We start from the raw sequence: 21190 nt of genomic DNA on the forward strand, positions 1-21190 counted from the left end.
AGAGAGAGCGAGAGAGAGAGAGAGAGAGAGAGAGAATACTTAAATTCACACAGGACACCGGATAGGACAGGAGAAATACTCTAGATGTAACAGACTGACCCTAGCCCCCCAATACATTAACTACTGCAGCATAAATACTGGGTATAAACCTCCTGGCTGAGACAGGAGGGGTCAGGAGACACTGTGGCCCCATCCGATGATACCCCCGGACAGGGCCAAACAGGCAGGATATAACCCCACCCACTTTGCCAAAGCATAGGCCCCACACCACTGGAGGGATATCTTCAACCGCCAACTTACCATCCTGAGACAAGGCCGAGTATAGCCCACAAAGATCTCCGCCACTCAAGTGATACACCCACATGGAACATGGACATGGAAGAGCACCAGTAAGCCAGTGACTCAGCACCTGTAATAGTGTTAGAGGCAGAGAATCCCAGTGGAGAGCACATTCTCATGGGGGCTAACACAGTCTCATGGGGTTTAACACTGTCTCATGGGGGACTAACACAGTCTCATGGGGCTAACACTGTCTCATGGAGAGACCTAAGTTCAAACGTCAGTCTGTCACATTGGCCATTTTGATTCTTTAACCTCACCCAACAGCACCTAAGTATAACATGATGTGTGTATGACTGACTAAGTATATAAAATGATCATTAATGTGAAGTATTCTTTCCTTCCTTCTCTAGAGAACTATTACGGTACCCCCAAGCCCCCGTGCGAGCCCAGCCCTCTGCTGCTAAATGTAACAGATCAGCTCCTGCCGGGCGCACGACCCAGCTCCAAGGGGAAGAGGAAACGGAACAAGTCGGTCAGCAACATGGAGAAGGCCGGCATCGAGCCACCCGAGGATGAGGAAGAGGAGAGGCCCGTTGTCAATGGCAACGGCAATGGCATCACCCCAGGTCAGGTTCCAAAGCAGACATAGTGTTGATGTGCAACAACAGATCCTCGTCATGACAACAAGTTCACAGCCAAAATGAGATAGCACCGATCCCTGGGATCTGATCAGACAACATAGCAGCAGGCTATCGTCTAGGTTACATCATAGCAACCGGCTCTCAGTCAGGCCCATACAATAACTGCCTACAGGGAGCTCTTCCCAGGGAGCTCAGTTCATCATCATCATAGATAGTCTAAATGAAAAACTGGAGAGTTCTAGTGCCTGTAAATAGCACGAGTACATCCCGCAAGCATCCTATCTAGCAGAACTGATAGTGTTCAGAGACAACAGCTTTACACTGTATCCCATCTCATCCCATCTCCCAGTCATTAGATCAGATCACAGTACACTTAGTCTACGTCACATAGCCAGAGGCTAGATTTCCCCCCCCCCCCCCCCCGCACCGACACTAAGAAACGTCGCCTGGAGGCTGTGATCAAATCAAGCGTGGGGTTCCACTAAGCAGATTTACTGGATCAATGCAAGCCACATCACAGTCATTACTCTCAACTAGGAGCAAAGATGCTGGCTGTCTAACTTAATATAAAAACGGAGAAACCCTATGTAAGCCATGAAACAAAATAGTATCATTCATTTTGACTTGACATTTCTTAATGTAAAAATAAATGACACTGTTGCGGTAGTTATTTAGTAAAACCTTTTGAGACCTTTCGAAAATGGCTTTACATTATATATGCAATCCATTATTATTGATCAACCTATTCATTATACTGTATGTTCTGGTCAGGTAAGCCATATACAGTGGGTTGCGAAAGTATTCAACCCCCTTGGCATTGTTCCTATTCTGTTGCATTACACAACCTGCAGTTAAAATAGATTTTTGGCTGGGCTTGTATCATTTGATTCACACAACATGCCTACCACTTTGAAGATGCTAAATATGTTTTATTGTGAAAGAAATAAGACAAAAACACAGAACTTGAGCATGCATAACTATTCACCCCCCAGAAAGTCAATACTTTGTAGTGCCACCTTTTGCAGCAATTACAGCTGCAAGTCTTTTGGGGTATGTCTCTATAAGCTTGGCACATCTAGCCACTGGGATTTTTGCCCATTCTTAAAGGCAAAACTGCTCCAGCTCCTTTAAGTTGGATGGGTTCTGCTGGTGTAGAGCAATCTTTAAGTCATACCACAGATTCTCAATTGGATTGAGGTCTGAGCTTTGACTAGGCCATTCCAAGACATTTAAATGTTTCCCCTTAATCCACTTTAGCAGTATGCTTAGGGCCATTGTCCTGCTGGAAGGTGAACCTCCGTCCCAATCTCAAATCTCTGGAAGACTGAAACAGATTTCCCTCAAGAATGTCCCTGTATTTAGCGCCATCCACCATTCCTTCAATTCTGACCAGTTTCCCAGTCCCTGCCGATGAAAAACATGGTGTTCTCGCGGTGATGAGCGGTGTTGGGTTTGCGCCAGGCATAGCGTTTTCCTTGATGGCCAAAAAGCAAAGTTTGTCTAATCTGACCAGAGTACCTTCTTCCGTATGTTTGGGGAGTCTCCCACATGGCTTTTGGCGAACACCAAATGTGTTTGCTTATTTTTTTCTTTAAGCAATGGCTTTTTTTCTGGCCACTATTCCGTAAAGCCCAGCTCTGTGAAGTGTACGGCTTAAAGTGGTCTTATGGACAGATACTTTGCAGCTCCTTCAGGGTTATCTTTGGTCTCTTTGTTTGCCTCTCTGATTAATGCCCTCCTTGTCTGGTCCATGAGCTTTGGTGGACGGCCCTTTCTTGGCAGGTTTGTTGTGGTGCCATATTCTTTCCATTTTATAACCCAACACTGATCTGTACTTCTCCACAACTTTGTCCCTGACTTGTTTGGAGAGCTCCTTGGTCTTCATGGTGCTGCTTGCTTGGTGGTACCCCCAGACTCTGGGGCCTTTCAGAATAGGTGTATATATACTAAGATCATGTGACAGATCATGTGACACTTAGAATGCACACAGGTGGACTTTATTTAACTAATTATGTGACTTCTGAAGGTATTTGGTTGAACCAGGTCTTAATTAGGGGCTTGAGAGGAAAGGGGGGGAATACAACTTTTCAGTTGGACTATTTGGACTATTTTGTGTATGTCCATGACATGAAATCCAAATAAAAATCTATTTAAATTACAGATTGTAATACACCAAAATACAAAAACGTCAATACTTTTGCAAGGCACTGTAAATGCCGTTGACCTATAGGACTGGAGTAGTCTAATGATCTGGTCAGGTAACTCATATAAATGCACTTGAGCTACAGGACTGGAGTAGTTTCATGTTGCTGTACTTTCTCACAGTAACTCTGCTATTCATTGGGCTATGTGAACAAAGCTGGGAAAGATTTGATGTTGACTATTCAGCCTAGAGCTGCACTGTAGTTTTCTGTTACTGAGTGTATGGACAGTGCATATATAGGTTGGGGGAAAGGGAGAGAGTGAAAGAGAGAGAGAGAGATCGATAGAGCAGGCAGTATGATGTGAGCAGATAGCTCCATAGATGAGCTCTCCCTCCCTACCTCTGCCTGCTGCTGTGGCTGTCCTCTGGGACGGCCCAACCAAGCGCCACAACTCAAACTAGGACACATCATCAGCTCCACTTTCTCTCAATCCCCTCTGCCTGCCACCTCTCTCACTCTGCTCTCTCTGTCTATTTCCCTCTCTCTTTCAATCACTCTCCATCTCTCTCTGCTCGGTATCCTTACTCTCTCTTGCTCGCTCTCTTTATCTGTCTGTCTATCTCTCTATTTCTGTCCGTGTGTAATTGCCACCCTCTCCCTATTTGAAATCCTCTCTATCTTTCTTTTTATCTCGTTCCATCTCTTTTTCCTTGGCACTCAATCACGCTGCCCCCTCTCCCCGCTCCCTCCTCCTCTCTCCCTTCTACCTTTCCCTCCTCCCTCCCCTCTACCCTTCCCTCCTCTCCCCTCCCCTTTCCCTCCTCCCCTCTCAACTCTCCCCTTCCCTCCTCCTCTCTCCCTTCTCACCTTCCCTCCTCCGCTCTCCCTCTCCCCTCTGCCCTTCCCTCCTCCACTCTCCCCTTCTCTCCTCCCCTCACCCCTTCACTCTCCCTCTCCCCTCCCCTCTCCCCTTCACTCCTCATCTCTCCCCTCTCCTCTTCCCCCTCCCCTCTCCCCTTCCCTCCTCCTCTCTCACTTCTACCTTTCCCTCCTCCCCTCTCAACTCTCCCCATCCCTCCTCCTCTCTCCCCTCTCCTCCTCTCTTCCCTCCCCTGTTCCTCCAGTAGTAATGTCAGCTCTGACTCACCTGTCATTCACTTCTCCTTCTCAGAGTCCAGCGAACATGAAGACAAGAGTACAGATGTCTCCTCGGGGGACGTCCCCACCCAGACCTGTCCCCCCATCGAGACCCCCACCACCCCTAACAACGAGGTCCCCCAGGAGGAGGGGGGCGAGCTAGCCAAGTCGCCCCCCAAGCCAGATGAGAATGAGAGTGAGCTTGGCCCCCTGCCAGAGAACTGGGAGATGGCCTACACAGAGAAGGGAGAGGTGTACTTTATCGAGTAAGTGTCTGCGCTGAAGAGAACGGCGTCAAATTATCCCAATGCACACACACACACACAAACAGACAGCCAACAGCAGCCAAATAGTTGACTGTTGTTGTCATGAGATTTAGACGTTCTTGTCCATGCAATGTTTCACCAGGGAGAATAGAAGGTAAAAGTTGCCCAAGTATTTTAAGCAGCTTTCACACACACACACACACAAGAACACTCACTCCCACGGTAATGAATTCTATTGTTCCGTGTGGCCAGCTGTATTGGAGCTATTTTACAACAGATCTTCATTGGACCTGTTAGATTTTTACTGCTACAATATAATTGTAGAGGTAAGTTGTCTTTCTCTTACATTTGATTAATATTTAAACGTCTTCTGACTGTGTGAGTGTGTATGTGCCTGTCTGTGTGTGTCCATCAGTCAATAGGCAGGTTATTACAGAATCCTTTAGGAAATTAACAATCGTTCGAATTTATGTGACAGAAACATCAACCGATTCCCAGAGGACTGCCTTTCATTGTGTCGTATAATAGAGTAGCAGAGAAAACATCCAGCAGGGTTAGTTTTAATGTAGTTGTCTGCCAGCCAGTCAGCCGGTCACATACTTCTCATGTATCCTCTCCTCCACAGAGGCAGACTGTTAATTCCAGCCACTGCAGACCAGACTAGGTCTCTGTATGTCTCGTCCACCCAGGCCCTGAGTGTTCCTACATCTAGATGAATCAATCTGGAACGTTGTGTGCTAACACGTTTAGCCGCTGAATTTGTAGCTGTACGTTTTGGGAAAAGTAAATGATGCGGTGCCAAGGCAGAGAGGCAGAGAGAGGCAGAGAGAGAGAGAGGCAGAGAGAGGCAGAGAGAGAGAGAGAGAGTTTGAGTTTTTATAAAACCTTTATTTTTTACTCAAGTGTTAACATAAAAAAAATGACACACTGCCTTTTCAGAAATGAAACAACAAATGTAATTCCTAAATAAAAATAAATACATAACATATACATTCAACTTATTTCATCAGCAAAAAATAATTTCCCCTCCTCTACAAAACAAAGCGCTCCTTCGTAGGCCCACTTCTCCTCAAATAATAGATCTTTTACAGCTGAAAAGAACTCAAAATCTACTTTTATTCTTGCTTTCACTAATCCTTTAAAAACACATCTTACATCCTTCCCATATCCCGTTTCTATCTTATGTTTTCTACTCAGAAAAATTGACATCTTAGCTTGTCCCAAAATACAATTTAACATTTGACATTTTCTTTTCTGTTGTTTACTATATTGAAACCCCAAAATAAAAACAGTGTTATTGAAAAATTCCCCTACAGCTTTAAACAAAGATTCCAGCATTTCCAATAGAGGTTTTATCCTCTCACACTCCATAAAACAGTGAAAAATGGTTTCTCTTATATTACAAAAAGGACATCCATCTCTAACATCTGAATTAATAACAGATACAAAAGCATTAACTGCAATGATGCCATGTAAAACCCTCCATTGCATATCACCAGTACCCTTTTGTAACGGTGGTTTGTACAGTGCCCTCCATGCTGGCTTTACCTTGTCATCAATGCCCAATTTTACCCTCCATGGAGTGTCTTTTCTATTTTTCCATTTATCTTTATTCAACACCTTGACACACCCCCTATACAAGTCCTTCCCATTCACCTCATCCAAACCCACCCCCCCCAACCCTCTCAAATCCAGCAATAACGCCTTTCTTTCTGACTCTGGGATATTTGGTGTAATCCCTAGTCTTGGAAATGAGACGTCTTCATCTTGTACCTTCTTCTTGTGACTACTAAGCATACCACATTCTTCCGCTGACAGAGCCTTCCTACAGCTCCCCAGCATTTGTCCGACAATCCTTTCCGACCTCATCCCCAAATGCTCTGCCACCCGTCTTCCATCCATTAAGGCGGGCCCAGCCATGGCCATTAACTGTCTTAAGGTGATGATTTTCCCCTTCACCAGAATCTTGGAGAAATGTGGAACAGCTGCAGTTGTACAACCCAGTCTTGCCCCATACACCAGAGGTTCCTCCAACAGAACCTGACTCCGCTGAAGTTCGTCTGGACACCTTCATTATGCTCCACACTCTGAGAAGTCCTCTGTAAAACGGAGGTACTCCCTCCCTAGAAATCTGGCTACTATCAACCAGAAATAAAGCCTTCTTTAAACCTAATCCTCCAACCCGTTGTAATATAAGACCTGCCACCCCTCTCCACACCACATTTTCCGGTCCATAAAGCAACCTTTGAATAAACTGAAACCGGAAAGCAGCAGCCCTACTAGCAAGATGTACAAGACCTTGTCCCCCCTCTTCTTTTGACAAATACAAAACACTTTGTGGAACCCAGTGATATTTATCCCAAAAGAAATCCACAATAATTGCCTGTATCTTAGCCAGAAGGTGGTTCTAAAACTGACAACCGATGCCACAGTGCAGATGCAATCACATTGTTAACTATAATAGTGCGCCCCCTATATGACATATGAGATAATAACCAACGCCATCTCCTCATCCTCCCTTCCACCATTTCAACCACCCCACTCCAATTTTTTTCCATAGTCCCCTCATCTCCTAGGTACACTCCAAGATACTTAAAACCTCCCTTACACCATTCTAGCCCCCCTGGCAAAGCCATGAGCCCTCCAGACCATTCTCCAATCTGTAACGCACAACTCTTTTCCCAATTTACCTTTGCAGAGGATATTCCCCTAAAACGATCAACAATTAGATTCAAGCTATCCACCTCCGCTTGATTTTTCACTAGCACAACTACATCATCAGCATAGGCTGAGAGACGAATAGGAGGAATATCCTCTGAAAGGCACACCCCTGCAATGCGACTTCTAATGCTATTTAGTAGTGGCTCCATAGCAATAGCATATAACATCCCTGACATAGAACATCCCTGCCTAATACCTCTACACACTTTAAAAGGAGCACTCAAACCACCGTTAACTTTCAATACACTTTCAATGTCACCATATATCACCTTTATCATGGCAATAAAACCAGAGCTGAACCCAAATGCCTCAAACGTGTGCCATAAATATTGATGTTCAACTCAGTCAAATGCCTTTTCCTGATCAATTGAAATTAGACCAGCATCCAACCCAATAGCCCTAGAGACGTCCAAAAAATCACGAATCAGGGGATAACATTTCTCTATCTGCCTGCCAGGAACACAGTAGGACTGATCCGTATGTATGATTTGCCCCATCACCTCCCTCAGCCTGTTGGACAAAGCTTTTGACAATATCTTATAATCAGTGCACAATAAAGCCACCGGCCTCCAGTTCTTCACCTCCCTTGGGTCACCCTTTTTGGGCAGTAGAGTGAGGACAGCCCTTCTGCAGCTTATTGGTAGTAACCCTCCGGTTAAACTATCATTAGCTACTTCTAACCAATCCTCTCCCAACATAGCCCAGAAAGACTTAAAAAAGTCAATGGGAAGCCCATCAATGCCTGGTGCCCTTCCATTTTCCATGCCTTTTAATGCAGTGTATAAATCCTGCAAAGACAATGGTTGCTCAAGCTCAACCTGAGCTTCTGCAGCCACCTTTGGGAGCCCATCAAAGAACTGCTGTGTCACTGTATTGTCCTCTTTGTACTCTTGTACAAAGACACACTTGTAGAGCTCAGCATAGAACTCTACTGCCCTCTTTCTAATTTCACTAGGGCTAGTGAGCTCTTGTCCAACAGCTGATTTGAGACAATGAATCATTTTTCTTTGTCCATTCTTTTTCTCTAAACCAAAGAAAATTTTGGATGAGGCATCCATTTCAGATATTCCCTGAAATGTACTTCTCACCAGTGCCCCCTGTGCTCTGATACCCAGCAGGTCTGCCAATGCAGTTTTTCTCCTCTTGAGGGCCTGAGTATGGCCTCGATCTCCTGTGGTCTCAACCAACGTCATGAGTTCCACTATTTCAATCTCTAGGGCTTTCATTGATCTGGTGATATCTTTGGTGACATTCCTCGTGTATTGATTACAAAATTGTTGAATCTGGATTTTCCCTATATCCCACCACTGTTGAATGGATACAAAACTGGCTTTTTAAGATCTCCACCTCTCCCCCAAAAAAACTGAAACAGTTCCTGAAGTGAGCATCACTCAATAAAGTTATATTAAAATGCCAGTATGCGCTTTTGGGTTTTACATCGTTAATGAACACCACCTCTGTTATTAAACAATGATCAGAAAATCCCACTGGAGTTATCACACTTGATTTACAGACCTGAGATTGATGCTCAAAAACATAAAACCTATCTAACCTGGCCATAGAGATGATGTTCTCTCTCACATGCGCCCAGGTGTACTGCCTTGTTCCTCCATGTTGACTCCGCCAAATATCACACAATTCATTTGTTACAATGAGGCGTTTTAAAAACATCCTTGAGGCTATATGAGGTTCTTGGTGATTTCTATCTAAATCACTAACTGTGCAGTTAAAATCCCCAGCAATAAACAAATAATCTTCTTTGTTACATTTCTCAATGATATTTGATAGTGTCTCTAAAAAACATACCCTCTCAACTGTCACCACTGGGGCATATACATTTATCAGACACATAGTGATGTTTTCATACCTTGCTCTAACTTTTAATAACCTCCCCCAACTACCTCTTCAACCTCATATGAAAACGGCAAAAACCCTTTTGAGAACAAGATAACCACACCCCCACTTTTTGAGTTTTTATGACTACACACCACTGTCCCCCCCCACTCCTGTTGCCACATAACTTCATTTTCCAAATTACTATGCGTTTCTTGTAGAAAAATTATGTCACTTCCCTTTCCCCTAATTAACTCATACACCATGGCTCTTTTTTTTTACATCTCTTGCCCCATTTAGGTTTAAAGAAGAAATCTTAAAACTGCTCATGAATAAAAAAAAATATACAGAGGAAGATCCAGCCACCACATCTCTTTACAGAGTTAAGACTGCAACTGAACTCTTTCATTTTCTTTAGAATTTACATCACTTATCACTCTTGTGACCACTTTCTTGAGTCTAGCAATTTCAGGGCTTTTCAAACTTCCCCCTGTAATCTCATCAGAAACTTTGCTGATTCAATAAACAATTCACGTTCAGGGAAAAAATCAGTTACATTGTAATCCTGCATATATTTCTTCCCTTTTGTCAACTTCAAAAATTGACGTATCCTCTCGATCCCATACCTCCCTTCCACCCCATTTATCTCACTATATTGTTGTGACGCGTCAGATGACTCACTCCCACTATCCTCCCCAGAAGAATACTCCACCATCTCTACACCTTGTTCATCTTCAATTGATTTATCAAACTCTACCTTTCTCTTAGAATTAGACCCTTCACCACCCCTTACATTCTTCCTTTTACTCCTCGGTATTTTGAAAACATCCGCTTCTTTTTCCATTATTTCAATCTCTTCTTGACTTCCAATTCTATTTTCCAGCACCACCTCAGCGACGGCAGTCGCAATCTCGCCTACTGTTTCCCCTCCCTCTTTGTTCTGATCTACCACAATTGCCCCCGTATCCACACTGCCTTTCTCTCCTGCTTTTCCAACCACATCTGCCCACCTTCTCTCTTCTCCTGTACCCTCATCCCTTCGTGGTGGTGCGTTAGTTGTACTCGCACTAAAACTACTACCAGGCTCAGCGCGCTCATTTTCGGGACAACTACGCACCAAATGCCCCTCTCTTCCACATCCAAAGCATTTCATTGATTCAGTAGATGCATAGAAGACATAATCAAATCCATCAATCTTAAAGCTAAACGCTAAATTCAGTTCATCTCCTTCCTTTTTTTAAATCATATGCACTTGTCTCCTATGAGACACATGTTTCAACAACGGAGATTTGCATCCAAAAGGAACTTTCTTTATTGTAGATACTATTTGATACTATTGACTATTTGATAACTCTCGCCATAACACTTCATCTCTAACAAAAGGTGGCACGTTAGAAAGCATGACTTTCTTCGCCGGATTCATAAGCGGAAATACCGACGTCTGTGTTTCTCTCAACACGACACCCATCTCAACTATTTTATTCACCTTTTCAATTGAATCTAAGAATATCACTACAGCGCTATTCATCCTTGAGGCTGATTTGATGCGATCATACCCAATGATAGCACCCACAGCCAAGCTACATTCTTCCACTGAACACCCTGTCGCAGCAGGAATCTTTACTCCATGCCTCCGACTAAGTTTTTCAAACTCTCCATTTTCACGAGTGGCCATAGCAACCAGCCCCACCCGCTGGTTGTGCCCTCGCGAAAAACCAACCTCAAAGATCCCACCACCCCTATACGTGCTTAGTGATAGTTTAAACAAGATACCCTTAAAACAACTAACCTAATCAATATATATATATATACATACAACAACCCGATAGAGTGAAAAAAGAAATTCCATTTGCTCTCACAATCACCCCTGCTTGACGACTCACTCCCAGCATGCACTCCGACGAGAGAGAGAGAGAGAGATTTCATCACCTGAGATTTTCAAGAAGTGCTCAGTGTCCCCTCCCAAAGGTGGATTCGGGATCATTTTTTCGGCAGCTTGTCCCGCTTTCCTGTAGCCACGTTTCCCTCCCTCCCCCCTCTTGTCCTGTCATCTCTTCAAGGGAGGGCATTATGTCCTCAGATGCCATAAAGAGATCCATTGAAGTTTCCTTGGCACCGCCTCTCATCTGATCACAGTCCAGTTTTACAGCCCGCAGTGTTGATCCTGCCAAGCCCACAGCTGTTCAGCTCTATCACTCACACCTCTCCCTTCTCCCGCCATCCCTCCACCCTTCCCTGCACTAATGAGAAACAGTGTGCGAATTAAAAGTATCGATTGCCATTTTGTTAACTTAAAGGGGTTTTTCTTCTCGCCAGCTAGTTTAGAGGGTGGGCACACAGGGGAACGTCTCTTTTTCTCTGAAATGATGCTGAATTGAGAATCTCCTCCCTCACTGGCTCTCTCTCTCTTCCTGTCACTGTCTCTCCTTTTCTCTCTCGTCAAGCCACAACACCAAGACGACGTCGTGGCTGGACCCGCGGCTGGCGAAGAAGGCGAAGCCACCAGAAGAATGCAAAGAGGACGGTAAGTGTCTCTCTTCTCTCGCTCTCTCTCCCCTTTTCAAAGTCTCTCAACTCTCTCTCCCGTAAAACCTTTGAATTCCTTTTTGGGTCCAAATCATTAGTATCTATTCATCGTCTGATGGCGGTTTGCAATATCTTCAGTGTTTTGATCCGAGAGCTGAAAGGATGGGTGTTGCCGTATACCATTATATATGAATAGTCATCAGTCACTGAGGACAGTGGTTTATTTGGGGTCCTTGTCTGACACTTGTAGATGTGTACAGTGTCTTTATAACTGTGTTCTGTTACCTGACCTGTGTGGAGATGGTGCTACTTTTAGCCCCTATATAGGGACTGGGGGAGTGGGTAGGGTGGTTAACAGAGACCTCTTTATCCCCCACTGGGAGTAGGGAGCTATGCACCACCACAGAATGGACACTACACACACAGACACAGACACAAACACACACATACACACACTGACGCACAAACAGGCAGCAGGGCGGAAGGAGAGAGAGTGTCATTCAGATGGTTTGACTAAGAGAGGAAGAGTAAGGAGACTGATGGGGAAAGAAGACGCTATGCAGTAATATAGTATTGCAGAAGAGATACAGCCTATGACCATGAGGTGAGGAATAGGATGTTATTGCATCCTGAAAAATCTCGCTCTCATTTTTCTCCATTCAGCAATGTGCTTTTGAGTGATCTCCGGCATTGATAGCGCGGGAGTCTGAAGCCGAATCCTCTATCTCTCCAACCCTGAAGCCCCTCTCACACTCTATCTCTCTCTCGTCTCTCTCTCTCTCTCGTGTCTCTCTCTCTCTCTCATCTGTCTCCCACTCTCTTCCCCAGCTGTCTCCCACTCTGTCTTCCCACTCTCTCTATCTCTCTCTCTCTCTCTCTCTCTCTCTCTCTCTCTCTCTCTCTCTCCCGTTATGTCTCCCACTCTGTCTTCCCTCTCTCTCTCTTCTTTTTTTCTCTTCTTCTACCTCACTTTTTCTCACACTCATCGCTCTGTTCCCCTGTCTCATTCTCTCCATCTCGTCCCATCTCCTGCTCTATCTTCCCCATCAGTCTCACCCTCCATCTTTCTCCTATCACCCCTTCTCTCTCCCTGCTCTATCTCTCTCATTATCTCTATCTCTCCCTCATCTGGGTGAGATTTATGTGTTGAGTAGTAGACAGGGGTAAGCAGCATTGTAAGGTGGAGGGGAATGGAGGTCATATCAGACACAGAGACAGTCAGGCTGATGGGAATGGAGCTCATATCAGACACAGAGACAGTCAGGCTGATGGGAATGGAGCTCATATCAGACACAAGAGACAGTCAGTCTGATGGGAATGGAGCTCATATCAGACACAGAGACAGTCAGGCTGATGGGAATGGAGCTCATATCAGAAACAGAGACAGTCAGGCAGATGGGAATGGAGCTCATATCAGACACAGAGACAGTCAGGCTGATGGGAATGGAGGTCATATCAGACACAGAGACAGTCAGGCAGATGGGAATGGAGCTCATATAAGACACAGAAACAGTCAGGCTGATGGGAATGGAGAACATATCAGACACAGAGACAGTCAGGCTGATGGGAATGGAGCTCATATAAGACACAGAAACAGTCAGGCAGATGGGAATGGAGAACATATCAGACACAGAGACAGTCAGGCTGATGGGAATGGAGCTCATATCAGACACAGAGACAGTCAGGCTGAGGAGAATGGAGCTCATATCAGACACTGAGTGTCAGGCTGAGGAGAATGGAGCTCATATCAGACACAGAGACAGTCAGGCTGATGGGAATGGAGGTCATATCAGACACTGAGACAGGCAGGCTGATGGGAATGGAGCTCATATCAGACACAGAGACAGTCAGGCAGATGGGAATGGAACTCATATCAGACACAGACAGTCAGCAGGTTCAAGATAAGGTCTCATTTGTGGAGTGAATCATTCTAGCTGAGCCCAGCTTAGTCAATCATGTCTGTCTGATAAACACTTACTCACACAGCCACAGTTTCTCACAATCACCCCCCCCACACACACACACACATACTGTATATACACAGACAGTAGGGCTCCAGTATTCTGAGGCCATCCAAAATATAAGCAGGAGAATGAAGGAGACAGGAAGATAGTTGACCAATTTGGAAGATGACAAGAAAGAGGAAACAAAGAGAATGTCTTAGGAAGATGAATTCCAGGAAACCATCTTGGTCTAGTTCAGCGATGGACAACTGGCAGCCTCCCTTTTGAAGCCCTCAGATCACTTGTTCTCTTATGTCAGTCACTGATTGTCAGTCAATGTCAGCAAAACAAAAATGTGATTGCTAGGTTAGTTTAGAGGCAAGCTATTGACTTTGTTAGTCAGTCTCACTCAGATGTCAGATTAAAAACTGAGAGCAGCTCATGTTCCTCTGCCTCCTGTCAAAATGAGCAGAATTACATGAAATGTAGATTTTTGTACGTTTGTTTATTCCATGTGTAGCTCTGTGTTGTTGTTTCTGTCACACTGCTTTGCTTTATCTTGGCCAGGTCACAGTTGTAAATGAGAACTTGTTCTCAACTGGCCTACCTGGTTAAATAAAGGTGAAATAACATAAATAACAAATCCTTATACAATTGCTAAATCTTCTCTCTGCTTCATGGCAAAATATGTGGAACTGCACTTTTCTTTGAAACAAACAAACAAACAAATCTCCGCTGTCAAAAGGGGGGCCACTAAAATGTTCTGCTCACAATATGTGTGAGGGGGCAGTATGGATGACTTCAGATTTTTTGTGGCCCCACCCCTATCAAAACTGCCCATCCCTGATCTAGTTCATCAGGGTACCTCCAATCCCGTTCCTCCAGTCAGGACGTTCCATGCTACGAGATGTTAATCTGGGTACCTCCAATCCCATTCCTCCAGTCAGGACGTTCCATGCTACGAGATGTTAATCTGGGTACCTCCAATCCCATTCCTCCAGTCAGGACGTTCGTAGCATGCTACGAGATGTAATGTAATGTATGTGAAGGAGATGAATATTGATCTAGTTGAACAGATCATCCAGTGATCGCTGGCCCTGGGAGAGACAGAACTTATGGTTCCATGTAGAGCCTCAACCAGCTGGAGAAGGGGATCTAAGAGGGGATCCCCAGGGCCCACGCCGGGGCTAGGAGCTATAATCAGGGGAACGTTAGTGAGAATCTGCCCATGTTTCACTAGCTGACAGCTGGGTAGCAGCGAAGCAGGCCTCCCTGAGAGATGTGTAGGAGAGATGAGCTGGTGCTGTTTATTGTGTATTGATTAGGAGGCATGTGGAGCAGGGGTGTAGTGTGTGTGTGTGCCCACGCTCTGGTGAACGTTAACAGGATCACAGGATGGGGTCTAAACTCTGTCTCTGAACAACAGACGAGAGGTAGGAGGAGAGACTCAACAAACAGAGAGACATGGAGCCCTGAGGATGGAAGGAACACACACACTGACGAAACAGCACTATACATCCTCTAACATTCATTTTGATCTATAAACAACTTATACATGCAGATCTGTCAATTATTCAGGCATACGTCTGCTACCTGTGTGTGTGTGTGTGTGTGTGTGTGTGTGTGAGTGTGTGTGTGCGCCAGCAGCAGAGTGGTTGTCAGCTGATTCCCCCGGTTCAAAGGCACATCAGTGATAATAGAGAGAGATCTCATCATCAGAGGAGCGCTATGGCTTGGTTACATAACCTCTCTCTCTCTCCTTCTGTATCTTCCTGCTGTCCTCTTTCATTTTTTGACTTGAGGGAACCTGGAATAGGACAGTCTTCAAATCAAAGCCTGCTGTTTAATTCTGTCTTCCTTCCTTCTCCCTCAAAGCCAGCTTGTTTTCCTGTTTTACCACATATTTGCTGGATGAGAAGACAGAACAGGCTCCCCTGTTTTGAGAGTTGTCTCTGTCTCTCTCTCTCCTGTTCTACATACAACCTGTCTGCTAGCTCACTGTGCCTTCAGAGAAGCCAACAGAATCCCCCTGATACGTAGAAGGAAAAAAACAAGAAAACTAATCCACCCTGCCTGCCTGTCGGTCGTCACTATTTCAATGCATTTCATCATTTAAAAGTCGGGTTAGTTCTATCCTAAGAAGCTGTCGCACAACACACATTGAATCCAGAATCCAGTGTAACCAATGAAAGGCTTTGGTTAGGAGGGACTGGTGTGACTGATATGGATCTGGGCTGTGATGGCATTGGGAGGAGTTTGAAGGTTGAAGGTTTTAAATGGCTGCTTTGTTCCATTGTGTTTATTTATGTCTCGTCTGTTTTGACGCCGTCTCTGTGTCGAGACCGAGGGCTCAGAGAGAGAGAGAGAGAGCGACATGGAGAGGGAAAGGGGGAGGGGGAGAGAGACAAGGCCGGGGCATAGGTAATTATATTCTAGTCATGTAAAACGGAGCATGCCTGAGACGCACCAGACAAAGTTATCATCGTGTCTCACCCGTTAGCACAGAGCTCACTCTCTCATCTCCTCCCAGTGAAAACAGTCTCCGGAGAATATAGCAGCAATTGTTTTTCTGTCCGGCTGTAAAAAACTATGCAGATGAGACTGGCAGGAAAGAGGGAAGGCTTTTAGGGTTGAAAGGTCGACATGTTCTTTCCTAATAGCCTTATTTGATGGCTTGTCTTTCTGTTGTGCTCACATACCCAGATACTCACACATCAGGTTGGTGTGGTGTTAGGAGTGGTTTGAGGACCCTGACCTTATGCGTTACCCCTCTCAGTGCTGGTCAGATAGGTGTGTGTGTGTGTGTGTGTGTGTGTGTGTGTGTGTGCGTGCGTGCGTGCGTGCGTGCGTGCGTGCGTGCGTGCGTGCGTGGGCGTGCGCGTGTTGAGTAAAAGTTGTCGCCCTCCCTCACCTTGAGTCTCCAGCAGGAGAGGAGAAGGGAGGGTCTGTGACATGACTGATGGGTATATTCTGAGAACATCCTCCACACTACCTGACACCCTAGACCCACTCCAATTTGCTTACCGCCCTAGCAGGCCCACAGACAACACAGTCACACTGCCCTAACCCACTTGGACAAGAGGAATACCTATGTAAGAATGCTGTTCATCGACTACAGCTCAGCATTTAACACCATAGTACCCTCCAAACCCGTCATTAAGCTCGAGACCCCCGCCCTGTGCAACTGGGTCCTGGACTTACTGACGGGACACCTCCAGGTGGTGAGGGTAGGAAACAACATCTCCACCCCGCTGATCCTCAACACTGGAGCCCCACAAGGGTGCGTTCTCAGCCCTCTCTTGTACTCCCTGTTCACCCATGACTGTGTGGCCATGCACACCTCCAACTCAATCATCAAGTTTGCAGACGACACTACAGTGGTAGACTTGATTACCAACAACAACAAGACGGCCTACAGGGAGGATGTGAGGGCCCTCGGTGTGTGGTGTCAGGAAAATAACCTCCCACTCAACGTCAACAAAACAAAGGAGATGATCATGGACTTCAGAAAACAGCAGAGGGAGCACCCCCCTATCCACATCGACCGGACAGTAGTGGAGAAGGTGGAAAGTTTTAAGTTCCTCGGCGTACACATCACGGACAAATTGAAATGGTCCACCCACACAGACAGCATGGTGAAGAAGGCCTAACAGCGCCTCTTCAACCTCAGGAGGCTGAAGAAATTTGGCTTGTCACCAAAAACACTCACAAACTTTTAAAGATGCACAATCGAGAGCATCCTGTCGGGCTGTATCACCGCCTGGTGCGGCAACTTCTCCGCCCACAACCGTAAGGCTCTCCAGTGGCTGCGTGTGTGTGTGTGTATCCTTCTCCCAGCCCGTTGAGAGGAGAGGCTGAAGAGGAGAGGTAGGAGTCCTTCAGTAGCCCAGTCACGCTCCACCCCATTTCAGACACACTTAATGGTTAATCATCCTCAACCATCCAAGCTTGCCCCTCCCTTCCCCTCTTCTGCATCCTCCCTCCACAGCACCTAAATCAACTCTAGTAATAGGCTGTTCTACCTGAGTAAGTCACCTGCTCTGCTCCACTGGTTGTTTTACCCTCGCTGTGAAGGGAGAGATCAGCTGAGTTTAGATGGCTTTTGAACATCATTGCTTTTGGACAAACCCAACTCCCTTAGCTTTCCTGAATAACTTAAAGGGCAACTTCACCACTTTCCAACCTCATTGTCATTATCTTCAGCACACTACCAGTGTCGACATATCTGAAAACGGCACATTTCTATGTTTTGTGGGAAAAAGTATGAAGTAAAAACGTACTACATCATCAAAGGTGAATCATTTTAAAACCAGCTATTTTTAAATGGTTGTGTTGATGTGGGGAGAAATAAAATACCTCTGGCTAAAAACTCATTGCTGGTTTTGAAAAAATTTTTTTCTTTTTGACCACAGATCATAGAAGCAGTTTTCACATAATGTATTTAGACACTGGTTTGGAGATAACGAATTTTCCAACTTGTTTGAACTACTGATTGTGAATCCCAATTCTAAGACTATAACAAACACAGTGGATTGGGGAGCTCAGGTGTGATTATAAATCAAAGGTTACCCCGGTGGGGAAATATTGATTGTGTTAGTTATTACGTCCTAGGTAAATGCCAGAATAGCAACCTTTCTCCTTCAATTTAAGGGTATTATTTTCTTTGTATTCAGCTCAAATTGACTGTGTGCTCATTTCCGGGGGCGACAGTGAAACCTAGCCCTAAGTGCATACTTTTGCTAACTCCACTCCTTGTTTTGAGTGGGTGCAGTTAGGGGTCAGGGGTCAAGTACAGCGACATGGAAGGTTGACGTGTCTGCAGGATTAGTAGTCCAAATGGCCCACCATCATCAGACAGCCCCTCTGCTCAGCCCAAAAGACTTCCCTCACTTCCTCCTCCACAGGTTACCATGGAAACTATCTCCCTTCACAGTGAGACATTAGCTATGATTCCATTAACTTGTCCAGTGATTTTTTTGGGGGGGTTGACATTTAGAAAGTTTGCATAGAAAATAGATGTGACAATTGCCCACTGCGCTGCGTTTCCATTTAACTATCTATAGTTATATAAACAGCTGGACATCATGACGTCACACCTAAAAAATAAACCCGCAGTGTCGATTATAAATGAAGTATAGAATTGCTCATGAATAAATTGGCGACAGTCTGTGTGCTCTCCCACCTATCAGTCGCAGGTAGCTTGTGAAAGACAGCATGGATAGAATGTAAGAAATGGACTAATATTCGCATAATTCTCACTTGCCAACATATCGCCACAGTCCGCGCCATGGTTAAATTTGCACTCCTGTAGATCTGAAATCATTGGATGGGGAAACTTCCATCCAGCCAACCAGAAAAGCAAAGTGAAGCAATTCAGGCATTCTTGAAAGTCATGACATTCCTTGTCCTGCAAAGAAACATTATTTGTATATTTGAAAAAAAAAATGTTTTCAAGCAGTAGGCATTTAGACTATTGGCACCCTGATCTGATTAATTTGATTCAATCTTTGAGGACTGCAACAATAGAATGCCTATTAATAGCCATTGTCAACTTCCCTCCTGGTTATTTTGCTCACAACTCACTGTCAGCCTGTTTACAAATTAGGCCGTCTTATGGATTTAGCACGGAATAATAATTTGTTTGCAAATGCTGGGGCCATGACAGCACGCGCACCTTAAAAAAGATTCCGCTATCATAATTTATTGGAAAAACCGTTTCCATCGTCATTTGTCGCAATAAAGTTACACAAAAGACAAATCCAACCTGTCGAACGGCAACAAATGTTGTCAATCTTTAGAAAATGTCTCCTATATCTGCTGTTTACATTACACGTGTCGCAATTACATTGTTTTTGTCGAATAAACCTAGGTCAATGGAATCCTGCCTAGTGTAAGGAGAAGGTTTACTGGGAGGTCCTTCAAGGTCTTCTTTCTTAAGACTTGTTTCGGTTTATGACTCTGTTTCAGTCCAGCTGTTGTGACTCAGCTGGACTGGGGCTGTCATGTTAATATACAGTATATCTCAGTGTGTCAGGGGCTATATAGATGTCCTCTGTTCCATCTGGCAACCACCTCATCAAGGAGGGAGAATAAACCCAGCAAACCACTTGCTCCTCTTCCTCCTGCTCCTCCTCCTCCTCATTCTCAGCAGCAGACTGACTGATATGACCTCTGTCTCAGCATGGCGGTGCTATCACTGTGACAACGCACCGTCGTTCAATTCCCATTTTCCTTTTTCCTTCAGTGGCTCCCGTCTCAGTTGCTCTCTCCTCAGTCCATTCCAAAACAACGATAGCTGTTTGGCGAGTGAGTCAAGTGGAGATTGTAGAGAATTGTGGGGGATCAGACTTGGCGAGACTACTCTAGAAAACACTTCAAATGAGGGCTTTCAAACAGAGGCCTAAGGGCATAACTGCTAACTCCACCCCATATTTTGAGTATTGGAATAAGGCCCTTGGGGTGTTTACACACCTGACTCTCAGTGGGAATACCCTGGAGAGATACTCAGCGAGTGGAGGAAGCGGCTGAACGAAAAAGTTTAGATGCATTGGTCTCCTGTCTAAGCAGGCACCAGTGGGAAGGGGGTGCGACATCAGAGACGAAACAGTCCCATGTGCTGCAGGTGACCTGAATTCACTTCAGCCAGCTCCTCCCCTGAAGAAAGGAGAAGGGAAAGCAGGGGAACATGGGTAACATGGGCTGTTCCTCTCCTCAGACAGAATTAGAAAGGCCAGATGAAATATGCATGAGCATGAGAGCATGAAACTTTACTTCAAAAAGTCCCTCTACGAGTGCATTTTAAAGTGTTTTCCTTTAGAGCTCTTCAAACAGGGAGAGAGGAGCGGACAGGAGAGGAGAGGATGGACGAACAGGGAATGAGATAGAGGAGGAGAGAGTGAAATAAGGGGGAGAGCTTAGAGAACCCCCCTGCTGAAAGCTAAATGGAATAAACCAAAGGAACATTTACTGAGGCCTAGCCTACTGATGTCGACAGTTCTCAGACTGCATGGAAAACCCTGTGGGAAAACCCATTGTTTTATTTCAAAACTCAGTAGTGGCTGTCTCTTTGCTCTATACCAGTGGTTCCCAAACCTTTTATAGTCCCGTACTCCTTCAAACATTCAACCTCCAGCTGCGTACCCCCTCTAGCACCAGGGTCAGCGCACTCTCAAATGTTGTTTTTTCCATCATTGTAGGCCTGCCACACACACACTATACGATACATGTATTAAACAGAAGAATGAGTGTGAGTTTTTATCACAACCCGGCCCGTATAGGACCAGGGACCAAGTAGTAATCATCAATAATTATGCTCTTTATTTAACCATCCTTCATATAAAACCTTATTTGTTCATCGAAAATTGAATAACTCACCACAGGTTAATGAGAAGGGTGTGCTTGAATGGATGCACATAACTCTGAAATGTTGGGTTTTATTGGAGAGAGTCTCAGTATTATATCATTTTCCACACACAGTCTGTGCCTGTATTTAGTTTTCATGCTAGTGAGGACCGAGAATCCACTCTTACATAGGTACTGGTTGCAAAGGGCATCAGTGTCTTAACAACGCGATTTGCCAAGGCAGGATACTCTGAGCGCAGCCCAATCCAGAAATCTGGCAGTGGCTTCTGATTCAATTCAATTTTCACAGAACCGCTTGATGTAATTTCAATGAGGCTCTCTTGTTCAGATATCGG

General features: G+C 45.1%; 1 protein-coding gene across 6 annotated transcripts in view; it reads left to right on the plus strand.

Moving 5' to 3' along the window:
- Positions 1–21190, plus strand: part of magi2a (membrane associated guanylate kinase, WW and PDZ domain containing 2a) — a 343918-nt gene that overhangs the window by 256331 nt on the left and 66397 nt on the right. For all 6 annotated transcript variants that reach the window (XM_065021544.1, XM_065021546.1, XM_065021541.1 and 3 more), the window contains exons 4-6: positions 693–908; positions 4239–4470; positions 11469–11548. In XM_065021544.1, coding sequence (XP_064877616.1) covers positions 693–908; positions 4239–4470; positions 11469–11548 — 528 coding nt within the window. The remainder of the gene's footprint in view (positions 1–692; positions 909–4238; positions 4471–11468; positions 11549–21190) is intronic.

The sequence above is a fragment of the Oncorhynchus nerka genome, linkage group LG8 (genome assembly GCF_034236695.1).
Source record: "Oncorhynchus nerka isolate Pitt River linkage group LG8, Oner_Uvic_2.0, whole genome shotgun sequence".
NCBI lineage: Eukaryota > Metazoa > Chordata > Actinopteri > Salmoniformes > Salmonidae > Oncorhynchus > Oncorhynchus nerka.